We start from the raw sequence: 13,012 nt of genomic DNA, 5'->3' as shown, positions 1-13,012 counted from the left end.
TTTGATCTGTACTTATCTACTCATTCATCTTTACCTCATGCCACTGTATTGTGTTCATCAAATAGTCTGGACATTGTATGTAGTATTGCGTCCTCCTCCTCCTTCCTTAATGTAATGCAATATATTATTAAATAAAAGATAAAATCCAAGACATTAACACAGGCATAAAAAGCTTTTGACCCAAATATCCATGATAAAAACACTTTCAACCTGTTAAAGGGCATCCACAAAAGACCTACTGCTAGCATCATACTCAACAGTACAAAAATGAGTTTCCTAAGATTAGGAAAAGGAAAAGGATACATGCTCTCTCTACTTTATTCAGCACTGGAGATTCCAGCAAGGGAAATACAAAGAAATAAAAGGCATCCATGGTGGCAATGATAAAATAAAACTATTTGCAGAGAAAAGAAAAGAAATGTCCTTCTTTATCCTTTGAGTAGCAGCTCAAATGTCAGCTTTGCAAAGAACCTCGCCTTTCCTAACTATCTAAAATAATTGCCTCTGCCTTACCCTCAGTTAATGTTCCATTCTTTATAACATTGTACTTGTTATTTTTGTTTGTTAAAGAGGGTCTCATTGGGTTACCCATGTTGGAGTGCAGCAGTGTGTCATAGCTCACTACACAGCTCCAACGTCTCACATGATCCTCCTGCCTTAGCCTCCCAAGTAGCTAGGACTACAGGCACATATCTGCCATGCCCAGCTAATTTTTTATAGAGCCGAGGTCTCCCTGTGTTACTCAGGCAGGTCTGAAAACTCTTGGGCTGAAGTGATTGATTGTCCTGCCTCAACCTCACAAAGGGTTGGGATTACAGGCATGAGCCACCACCTCCAGCCTTGCACTTGCTATTCTATGACACTTAATGCTTACTATATATTCTGAAATTTTCTTTTTTGTTTTACTTGTTCATTGTCTTTCTTTTTCTACTAGTACTTGAGGGCGTGTTATACATTCTGAACTAGTTGAATCAATGAAGTTAGAATAGTACTACTAGTTTATCCTTCCTGTGTAGCTTAATAAGATTTTGACAATAAGTGGCAACATACTGGCCAACTCAAAAAACACAGTAGACCCAGTTTTTATGCTAACTAGTTATAGAGTTCTTGGTAAAAACCTTTTTTTTTGGGGGGGGGGTACAGAATCTCACTACATCACCCTCAGTAGAATACTGTGATGTCAAAGCTCACAGCTCTCAAACTCCTGGGCTTACGCAGTTCTCTCGCCTCAGCCTCCCAAGTAGCTGGGACTATATAGGTGAACGCCACAATGCCTGGCTATTTTTTTGTTGCAGTTGCCATTGTTGTTTAGCTGGCCCGGGCTGGGTTCAAACCCACCAGCCTGGGTGTATGTGGCCATTGCCGTAAACACTGTGCTACAGGCGCTGAGCCAGTAAAAACCCTTTACTCTTTTTGTTTCCTAATCTGTAATAATGGAGGAATACCATCTTTAAGGTCATGGCTGACTCATAAATTCTACTTTTCTTTAATTTGGAAAGATTTCACTTCAATAATTATTTATTTTACATTCAAGATATCAAATTATTGATATAGAAGGGACACTATCTGAGATTAGCAAATATTTGTATTACTTTAAAATATTTTTAAGCATTTCTGTTACTGAATTTGTATTAACCATAACATAGTCTCCCTGGACCTGTTTCTTCTTTGTACAGTATAATTAGGAAAAAGATGAAGCAATCCCCTGGGGATTTTAAATTCTCTGATTCCACGAGAATAGATTGTACTTTGACTTTTTGCTCAAATTCTCACAGAATCTAAACCAAATTATCTACCCTAACTTATTTCTGGATTGATAGAGAAAAAGTTGTACTAAAAAAACACATTTTTAAAAATCAAAATATTAGTTGAATATTACATTTGAACTTTTGCAGACACCTCTTTCTAAAATTTTCTTCTAATTTTAGATATTAATTTACTTTTGGGGGTTAAGTATTATCCTGTAGATACTTTAAGAAGTTTGTTACATTCTATTCACAAAGGTACGTGAATTGATTGGCCCTTTTAAATGCCATCCTTTCTTTATCTCATTGTTTAATAGGAAGTACCATTGGCACAAACTGCACAGCCCACATCAGCTATCGTTCGTCCAGCATCATTACAGGTTCCTAATGTGCTACTTACAAGTTCTGATTCAAGTGTAATTATTCAACAGGCAGTACCTTCACCAACTTCAAGTACTGTAATCACCCAGGCACCATCCTCTAACAGGCCAATTGTGTAAGTGATTGGCATGCCAATTATTGAAATACATAGGCATTGTTAAGTTTTTCTTGTTATGATTTTTCCTAAGACATTTAGTTACTCAAATTATAAGCATGTGGGAGGAGGGGTGTTTGTGATCTCTGCATGCTTTGATTTTTAGAAAAAGTACTTGGGTAGTCTTTCTTGAATATAAATATTGTCTAATTGATGAGAAAATAAATATCTAAAACGTAGCAGCAATAAAAATAGAATGTAAATTGAAGTTGATCACTTATTTTCATGCTATTTCACATAAAACATACAAAATTACTCCATCACCAGGTAGCTCCAAGTAGCTCCCAAGAACTTTCACATGAGAATTTTTCTCATTTTACAAACTAGAGATCGTCCTAATTTTCCCTGCTTTTAAATTGCTACGTATATACATTTTGATGCAATTTAAAATAATTAAATTTAGCAGTTGCTTTGCAGTGATCCGAAAATTATTTTTAAATGCTATGATTATCAGAGTAAAAATACTGTTGACTTTTTAAGAGATGATTGGTATGGGTCTCTTTTTAATTTCTCTTCTTATATTTTTCTTAGCCCTGTACCAGGCCCATTTCCTCTTCTGTTACATCTTCCTAATGGACAAACCATGCCTGTCGCTATTCCTGCATCAATTACAAGTTCTAATGTGCATGTTCCAGCTGCAGTCCCAGTAAGTTAGAAAAGTAGACTATTTAAATCTTCATAGCAAAACAGATCTTTGTAAAGTAATCAGGAAATACAGTTGGGCTGATTGATTGGCTAAGGAAACTGAACAGAGTACTTCTTAGTAGTGGGTAGTATTTATTCATTTATATTTATGATAATAAATACTATTCAAGGCATGCATAATTAGATAGAAAACATTTTTTTCTTCCCCCCAATCTTATTTTCCTTATCTTTTTAATATTAAGAACTTTTTTATTAAGCCAGGTTCAATTTGACTGGATTTTAGGATTTAAATATTAACTAAGGTTTTAATTTTAAAAGGATATTTATACTAGACATTCGTTGGATGATAACTCCATGGTATTTCAGTTGGAATAGAAATGTTATAAAAGCACACACTTAACTTCTATGGTCAAGTTGAGTTTATGTAATTCTTTTGGTTGCCCACGTGTGTTAAAATCCAAATGTTCTAAAACAATAATAGTGTTCCACTTTTCTAATGACAAGATCCAAAAGAAAAGTTTTTTTGAGAGACATGTTAATTATATAAATATTGAAAGACATAGATAAAATAGTTGAATACCTACTTATATTTAATAGTGTAATGAACATTTAAAACACATTGTTTAGACTAATTAAGTTAGAAATAATTTTTTTCTACTCTCATATTTCATAAAAGTTTTATTCAAACCCTTCAAATGTATCTTCAACAATAAAGTTTTCATACTAAGAACCAGTTTTTGAGGTATCTTAGCACAGTTTTCCAGAACATATTTTCAAAATTATTGATAGTATATCACTTTTTGAATCTAATATTCTCTCCCTGGAAATCTTAACCTAAACTTTAGATACTCAATTATATAATAAAAACAGGATTTTTTTTAACCTTATAGAAACATTGCTGATCAATATGATTATTTACTGTATGGCTTTTTAACAATTATTTTTAAAAGTCTACTTACAACATTCCATTGCTTTTGGTGAGATTAAATTTCAAGATAATGTGTCTTTAAACTGAACTTTTTTATTCAAATAGCAATAAGAGACTTTGTAAGGAATCAAATATAAAGTGTCTGCTTCCTCTCTTCTGAGTATATTTTTGAAGAAGGAAATATTTTGCCTTATATTTGATTTTGTGTGGTTATCCTATAAATATGCCTGTGATGATAGCAACTTGGAATGAAAGAAGAGTTATACTTTAATTATATAGTTACTGTTCACTCAGTGTTAGTTTTTAAAAATCAAAGGCAAAATCAAAGTAGAATCTGTTTTAGAATGTTATTACTTGAAAAATTGCTGGATGCAGTGGCACACAGCTGAAGCCCCAGTTACTTGGACAGCAGAGGTATGAGGATTGCTTGAGTACAGTTCTGGGCTGCAACACACTATGCTGCCCAGATGCCAGATGTTCACACTAGGTTTGTTATTAATATGGTAACCTCCTGGAAGCAGCAGACCATAGGTTGCCTAAGGAGGGATGAACCAGCCCAGGTCAGAAAAAAAGAGTGGGTTAAAACTCTTGTGTTGACCAATAGTGGGATCACGCTTGTGGATAGCCACTACACTCCATCCTGGGAAACGTTGTGAGACCTTGTCTCTCTTTAAAAAAGAGAGAGAGAGAGAGATTATTAGAGGTTATCAGCATCTTTGTTATTCTGCAGAATATATTAACATACCAAAGAAATTAACATATTTAAGAAAACTTACATATATTTTAAAATAGAAAAGTTTATTGCTAAAATTATTTTTTATGCTTAGTCACAAGTTTTGACAATTTTTTTCCTTTCAAATTCAAAACAGATCTTATAATAGAAGTGTGACAGATCTTATAACAGCCATGTGCCAGTAAAGTACAAATCTCATTTTGAATGTATTCTTTAGTAAGTATTTTTCAATATCTTCTGCATAGCTTGTTCGACCAGTCACCATGGTGCCTAGTGTTCCAGGAATCCCAGGTCCTTCCTCCCCTCAACCTGTACAGTCAGAAGCAAAAATGGTAAGCAAGATTTTATTTGTTCTGTATGTTTCTTGACCCTGTTTTGAATTATATTTTTCATTAAAGCCTACTTCAAATGCACAATTTAAGTCACATTTTATAAAATTGTGGACTGTATTACCCTATAATGAACTAGACCATTTGGAAAAAGGAAAGCTTCATTAGCATAGTGACTAGTTAGTGATACCTTGAAATAAATAAAGTTTTTCTCCTCCTAGTGGAGGCTAGGAGTATTACATCTGAAAATAGAAGTAACTATATGAAGACAGTACTGATATAATGAGGGGTTTTATTATATTTTTTTATTCCTAAATCATAGCTCTGTACATTACTGCAATCAAGGGGTACAATGTGCTGGTTTCATATACAATCTGAAATATTCTCATCAAACTGTTCAATGTAGCCTTCATGGCATTTTCTTAGTTATTGTATGTAGACATTTGTATTCTGCCTTTAGTAAGTTTTACCTGTACCCATTCTAAGATGCACCGTAGGTGTGGCCCCACCCATTAACCTTCCTCACCCTAACCTCCCCCCTTCCTTGGCCCTTTCCTCATAGCCTTGTGCTATAGTTGGGTTATAGCCTTCATGTGAAAGCTATAATTTAGCTTCATAGTAGGGCTGAGTACATTGGATACTCTTTCTTCCATTCCTGAGATACTTTGCTAAGAAGAATATGTTCCAACTCCATCCATGTAAACATGAAAGAGGTAAAGTCCCCATCTTTCTTTAAGGCTGCATAATATGCCATGGTATACACGTACCACCATGTGCTAGTCCATGCGTGGGTCCATGGGCACTTGGGCTTCTTCCATGACTTAGCAATTATGAATTGGGCTGCAATAAACATTCTGGTACAGAAGTCTTTGTTATATTGTGATTTTTGGTCTTCTGGGTGTAAACCTAGTAAAGGAATTAATAGGATCAAATGGCAGGTCTATTTTTAGGTCTCTAAGTATTCTACAAACATCCTTCCAGAAGGAACGTATTAGTGTGCATTCCCACCAGCAGTGTAGAAGTGTGCCCTTTCCTCCACATCCACGCCAACATCTCTGGTTTTGGGATTTTTGTTATGTGGGCTACCCTTACTGGGGTTAGGTGATATGTCAAAGTAGTTTTGATTTGCATTTCTCTGATGATTAAGGATGATGAGCTTTTTTTCATGTGTTTGTAGATTGTGCATCTGTCTTCTTTAGAGAAGTTTCTCTTCCAGTCCCTTGCCCACCCTGAGATGGGATCAGTGTTCTTTTCTTGCTAATACGTTTGAGTTCGCTGTGGATTCTGGTTATTAGACCTTTATCAGAGGTATAACCTGCAAATATTTTCTCCCATTCTGAGGGCTGTCTGCTTGCTTTACTCACTCTGTTCTTGGCTGTGCAGAAGCTTTTTAGTTTGATCAGGTCCCAGTGGTGTATTTTTGATACTACTTCAATTGCCTGGGGAGTCCTCCTTATAAAATATTCACCCAGGCCGATTCCTTCAAGAGTTTTCTCTGCACTTTCTTCAAGTATTTTTATAGTTTCATGTCTTAAGTTTAAATCTTTAATCCAGTGAGAGTCTATCTTAGTTAATGGTGAAAGGTGTGGGTCCAGTTTCAATCTTCTACAGGTTGGCAGCCAGTTCACCCAGCACCATTTGTTAAATAGGGAATCTTTTCCCCACTTAACATTTTTAGTTGGCTTGTCAAAGATCAAATAACGGTCAGCAGCTGGATTCATCTCTTGGTTCTCTATTCTGTTCCAGACATCTACTTCTCTGTTTTTGTGCCAATACCATGCTGTTTTGATCACTGTTGATTTATAGTACAGTCTCAGGTCTGGTAGCGTGATTCCTCCTGCTTTGTTTTTATTGCTGAGTAATGTTTTGGCTATTCGAGGTTTTTTCTGATTTCATATAAAACGAAGTATTATTTTTTCAAGATCTTTAAAATATGACAATTTCTCCGTCATAAATGAAACTCAGTTTAGCTGGGTACAGGATCCTGGGTTGAAAATTATTTTGTTTTAGGAGATTAAAAGTCGATGACCATCCTCTTCTAGCTTGAAAGGTTTCAGCAGAGAGATCTGCAGTTATTTTAATACTTTTGCCCTTGTAGGTGATGGTTTTCTTGAGTCTGGCTGCTTTCAGAATTTTTTCCTTCATATTAAAGTGAAATTGATTATGATGTGTCAGGGGGATGTCTTATTTGGATTGAGTCATGCTGGAGTTCTAGAATTGCTATCTGAATTTCAGAATCTCTTGGCATGTCTGGAAAGTTCTCCTTCACAATCTCCTGGAGAAGAGACTCTGTGCCTTGTGAAGCCACTTGGTTGCTTTTGGGGATCCCTGTAAGACAAATATTGGTTTTCTTCGAATTATCCCAGAGCTCTCTGAGAGAGTGATCTCTTTTTGCCCTCCATTTCTCTTCCTGTTTGAGAGTTTGGGAGTGTTGAAAGCTTTGTCTTCAATGTCAGAAATCCTTTCTTCTGCTTGCTCCATTCTGTTACTGAGGGATTCTACTGTTTCTCAGATCTTTGAGGGCTGCAACTTCTTGTCTCAATGTGTCAAAATCTTTGGTCATTTGGTCTTTGAATTCGTTGAATTCTTGAGATATCTTTTGGGTTACTGCTTGGAATTCTAATTCAATCTTTTTGCTATCCAGATTCTGAATTCGATTTCTGACGTCTCAGCTATTTGTTTGTGGATGGGATCTTGTGCTGTGTCTGCCCCATTGATCCTTGGGGGAGTTGATCTACTCTGATTATTCATATTGCCAGAGTTTTCTGTTGATTTCGTCTCATGATTGTTTTTCACTGTTGCCTCTGGCCGTCCTCAGAGTTGGGGAGGTGTCTCTCCAAGATTAGACCCCAGTGGGATCGCTCTATTGTTGCTGGATCTTTGTAGGGAGTGGCCCTGTGTAGTTCCTCTGGGGCTGCCCCAGCCAGGGAGTTCTGGTTGTAGAAGCAGCTCTGGAGTGTGACACACCTGGATCCAGCAACAGGGTGGGAGGTGGCGCGCAGGGTTCTGGGAGTGCCTGGCGCCCAGTGACTTTCACACAGAGAACCCAAGGCTCCAGCAGTCTCTGGCCAGGAGAAGGGCTCTGCGCAGAGGCAGAGAGGGCTCCGGAGGGCACGCAGCTACCAGAGTCCCTGGCCAGATGAGCGGGCCACTGTGGAGGCAGGGAGGGTACAGGAGGGAGGACGCAAGTTTGCGCAGCTCCTGCAGTTCCTGGTCAGGGCATGCCGAGGCCTGGCAGGCATGGGGCGCGGGTTGGGTGTCATGGCACAGGTCTTATGGAGGTCCATTCGGCGCCAAGCCCAGGAGTTTGAGGTTGCTATGAGCTGTGATGCCACAGCACTCCACCCAGGGCAACAACCCGACGCTCCAGTGTGCCAAAACCAGTCTCACTCTGCCCCTGAGGTTTAAGGCTGTAAGGCAGCTCAGTCCCCGCCTTTAGGCTGCTCAGTCACTAGGTTACTAGCTCCCGCCTGATCCTTGCTCTGTGACCCTGAGGGTGGAGCTTGCAGGGGCAGTTCTCTCACAATGGTTCCCTGCGGCCCACAGCCTAACACTATGAGCTCCCCAGCTCAGCGGCTCAGTCTGGGACCCTAGACAATGCCCAAAGTTCTCTGCACTCCTGCTCAAGCTCTCCCCAAAGGCAGTTCAAATGAGTGCCACGTTCAAAAACACCGAAACAGTTCACAGGTATGGCCTTTCTGGTTTGCAGTCTCACTGCTGCTTGTACCCTGTTTTCCTGAAAATAAGACATTCTCCGAAAATAAGACCTACCTACAGGAAAGATAAGACATCCCCTGAAAATAAGACCTAACGCATCTTTGGGAGCACACCTTAAAATAAGACACTGTCTTATTTTCGGGGAAACAGGGTACTTACGGCTGCCAGTGGGATTAGGCAGGTTGGACACATGCAACCACTTGCCAGTTTTTCACTGTTTTTGTCCTCCTCTTGGGGTCCAGAAGTCCCTTGCTGACTCCCTGTATCCTCAAAGGGATGATTATAGGCAGATCCCACCCCCAGACTCACCATGCCCTGTTGCAGGAAGGCTGTTACTTGGCCGCCATCTTGGATTGTCAAGCCTGAGGGGTTTTAAAAGAATTTAAAAAAATTCCAAAACAGTATACAAGTAAGCAAATACTTCACGTGATACATAAAAGGGAAACAATTTTTTTCATTGTGCTTCAGATGCTAAGAAATTAGTGTTGTTTAAAAGGATGAGCTATATAGTAGTAATCAGGAGACATGTATTTTAATTTTTAATTTTAATCATAATATTACTGTTCACTACCTTTAATCAAATTACATTAATTTTCCTGAGATTCTCTTCCCTCATCTATAAAAATAAAAGAATTAACCTTTGATTTCTGGGGCCTGTCTTAGCCCTAAATCCTATAAACTTTCTAATTGACCTGAAGCTTCTCTTTTATTTTTTAAAATTAGTTGTCTTTTTTTTTTTTTTACAAGTAAAATACAATAGCATCAATTAGTAGATGTTTATGTTATGTATCATAGTGTGGCTGGTAGCATTAGTCAATTAATGTATCCTTAGGAAATCAATAAATAAGCAGTTATTTGACACCTTTTGCTTCAGTTCTTTGTGAGGCACTATATCAAAACTATAAATTTTATACATAAAAAACATTGTATATGATAGAACTTAAAATTTTTTTACTCCTCTTCAATTAGTGCAAGTAATCTGAAATTTACACATATTCCTTTTTAACAATAAAACTTAATGCATCATCTGAATGAACAAAAATTGGTTGAGGAATATAAAAACTAGCTAGTTATTGAGTGATGAGAGAAGAACCTAAAACCCTGAGTGAGAAATTTTTCACAGCATAGCGTCTTGAGGTCAGAGCTTTAAAAATGCTAAAATGAACCTTCTTCATTTGTTAACAGAAGAGCTGCACTGGAAAAATCTTTTCCCCTCCTATTTAAAAGTGCTGTTTTAATTAAAAATCAGTTCAATTCGCCATGCAGTGAAAACTGAGTAGAGTAGACATATGAGTTAAAGAGATCCTGTTGTTAGATCCTACATCTAATAATATTTTTATATATTCAGTGAACTCTTCTGTCTACAATTAATTCAAAAGGAACAAATTTAATTTAAAGAAATACTTATCTGCAAGAGTAGGCCATATTTCTAGAAACTATTACACTTAACACTAACATAAGTAACTTTTAGGTCACCAGGAAATTAAATTTAAAAGAATAAAAATGTTTTGTATGTTTATATGTTGAAAAAATATGAAAACTATAACTTTTATAAATTTATACATAGTATATGAAGAACAGTCATTGGCTGAAGATTCAAAAATAGTGTGGGAGTCACAGATTGCCCTACTTAAATTCAACAATTCAATGAAATTTCTTATAAGAATTTTGGTAATATAAAATATTCATATTTAAGCGACTGCCTATTTTAATTGGAATAATAAATAAGATTGTCCTATTTTTTATTAGGACATAAGAAATTCAAATAATTTTGATTCTGCTTCCTTTTTTGTCTTTCAACCTTTTCATTTTGTAAAAATTTCAGACATATAGAAAGTAAACAGGATAGTGCAGTGAACACCGTGTACCCATCACCTAGCTTCATTTATCAGCAATGATGTGCTACCATTCTTGTTTGTCTATTCCTGAGTCTACTCTCTGTCTCCCTTCAACTGTTTATTATTTATTTATTTTCATTATTTATTAATTTATTTTTTGAGAGAGTCTCACTGTGTCATCCTTGGTAGAGTGCAGTGACATCACTGCTCACAGCAACCTCAAACTCTGGGGCTTAAGTGATTCTCTTGCCTCAGCCTCTCTAATAGCTGGAACTACAGGCACCTGCTACAATGCTCAGCTTTTTTTTTTTTTTTTTTGGTTGTAGTTGTTTGTCAGGCCCGAGCTGGGTTCCTGCCCTCCAGCTCCAGTGAGCTACAGGCACTGAGCCTATTTATTATCAATAAATCTTTCTTAGTGTAAAATTTACATACTTTAAAATGAACCAATTTTACCTACGTAGTTTTGATAAATGATTTGTGTAACCCATTCTCCTGTTACAATATAGAACATTAACATTGACCCAGAAAGTTCCTCTATTTCCTTCCCAATCAGTCTTCTCCCTCTTCTGTTCTGTCAACATAGATTAGTTCTAGAATTTTGTATAAATGGAATCATTATGTACTCTTGCGCTTAGCTCAACCTATGCCTTTGGGATTTATACATATTGTTGAATATATATTGTTTGCTTGTTTTTATTGCTGAGTGCTATGCCATTGTATGAACATACCACAATTTCTTTATTCATTTTCCTGTTGATGAAAACTTGAATGGCTTCCAGTGTTCAGATATGACGAATAAAGCTGCTGCACATATTCTTTTCATGGACATATATTTTCATTTTCTTGAATAAATATCGAAGATTAGAATTGCTGAGTCAGAGGACAGGTATGCATTTAACTTTATATAAGAAATTTGCAACTGTTTTCTATGGGTTTACATTTCTACCAGCAATGTTTGGGAATACCAGTTCTTCCCAACATCCAATTTTCACTGTTTATAGTTGTAGACATTATAGGGTTGTATAGCAGTGTCTCATTGTTTTAATTAGTATTCTTTCTTTTTTTTTTTTTATTGTTGAGGATTCATTGAGGGTACAAGAAACCAGGTTACACTGATTATATTTGTTAGGTAAAATCCCTCTTACAATTGTGTCTTGCCCCCAAAAGGTGTGTCACACACCAAGACCCACCCCCCTGCCTCCTTCCCTCTTGCTGCTCTTCCTTTCTGCCACCCTTTTCCCTCCTCTCTCGCTGGTCTCCCCTTCCCCCATCCCCCACCATGTACTAGGTCATTAATTATCCTCATATTGAAATTGAATACATAGGATTCATGCTTCTCCATTCTTGTGATGCTTTACTAAGAATAATATGTACCACTTCCATCCAGGTTAATACAAAGGATGTAAAGTCTCCATTTTTTTAATGGCTGAATACTATTCCATGGTATACATATAAATACCACAGCTTGTTAATCCATTCCTGGGTTGGTGGGCATTTAGGCTGTTTCCACATTTTGGCGATTGTAAATTGAGCTGCAATAAACAGTCTAGTACAAGTGTCCTTATGATAAAAGGATTTTTTTTCCTTCTGGGTAGATGCCCAGTAATGGGATTGCAGGATCAAATGGGAGGTTTAGCTTGAGTGCTTTGAGGGTTCTCCATACTTCCTTCCAAAAAGGTTGTACTAGTTTGCAGTCCCACCAGCAGTGTAAAAGTGTTCCCTACTCTCCACATCCACACCAGCATCTGCAGTTTTGAGATTTTTGTGATATGGACCATTCTTACTGGGATTATGATATTTCAGGGTGGTTTTGATTTGCATTTCTCTAATAATTAGGGACGATGAGCATTTTTTCATATGTTTGCTAGCCATCCGTCCATCTTCTTTAGAAAAGGTTCTATTCATGTCTCTTACCCATTGATATATGGGATTGTTGGCTTTTTTCATGTGGAGCAATTTGAGTTCTCTATAATCCTACTCATCAGCGTTTTGTCTGATTCAAGATATGCAAATATCCTTTTCCATTGTGTAGGTTGTCTATTTGCTTTGGTTGCTGTCTCCTTAGCTATACCAAAGCTTTTCAGTTTAATTAAGTCCCATTTGTTTATTTTTGTTGTTGTTGCAATTGCCACAGCAGTCTTCTTCATGAAGTCTTTCCCCAGGCTGATATTTTCCAGTGTTTTCCCTATGGTTTCTTTGAGGATTTTTTTTTTTAATTTTATTAATTTTATTTATTTTTTATTTTTTGCAGTTTTTGGCCAGGGCCAGGTTTTAACCCTGCACCTCTAGTATACGGGCCCAGTGCCCTACTCCTTTGAGCCACAGGTGCCACCCTCTTTGAGTATTTTTATTATTTCATGCCTTAAATTTAAGTCCTTTATCCAACTTGAATCAATTTTTGTGAATGAAGAAAGGTGCAGGTCCAGTTTCAGTGTTTTACATTGGATATCCAGTTCTCCCAGCACCATTTGTTGAATAGGAAGTCTTTCCCCCAGTGTATGTTCTTGTTTGGTTTATCTAAGATTAGGTGATTGTAAGATGT

General features: G+C 37.0%; 1 protein-coding gene across 2 annotated transcripts in view; it reads left to right on the top strand.

The window, feature by feature from the left end:
• ATF2 (activating transcription factor 2) overlaps window positions 1-13,012 on the top strand; it is a 107,096-nt gene that overhangs the window by 58,614 nt on the left and 35,470 nt on the right. Inside the window, exons 8-10 of one of the 2 annotated variants that reach the window (XM_053598112.1) lie at window positions 2,177-2,241; window positions 2,812-2,926; window positions 4,832-4,918. In XM_053598112.1, coding sequence (XP_053454087.1) covers window positions 2,177-2,241; window positions 2,812-2,926; window positions 4,832-4,918 — 267 coding nt within the window. Of the gene's footprint in view, window positions 1-2,062; window positions 2,242-2,811; window positions 2,927-4,831; window positions 4,919-13,012 lie in introns of both variants that reach the window. The other variant, XM_053598111.1, reaches the window with a different exon arrangement.

The sequence above is a fragment of the Nycticebus coucang genome, chromosome 7 (assembly GCF_027406575.1).
Source record: "Nycticebus coucang isolate mNycCou1 chromosome 7, mNycCou1.pri, whole genome shotgun sequence".
NCBI classification, from domain to species: Eukaryota; Metazoa; Chordata; class Mammalia; order Primates; family Lorisidae; genus Nycticebus; species Nycticebus coucang.
Note: the sequence above shows the minus strand (reverse complement) of the source record. Positions and strands in the feature narration are given on the sequence as shown.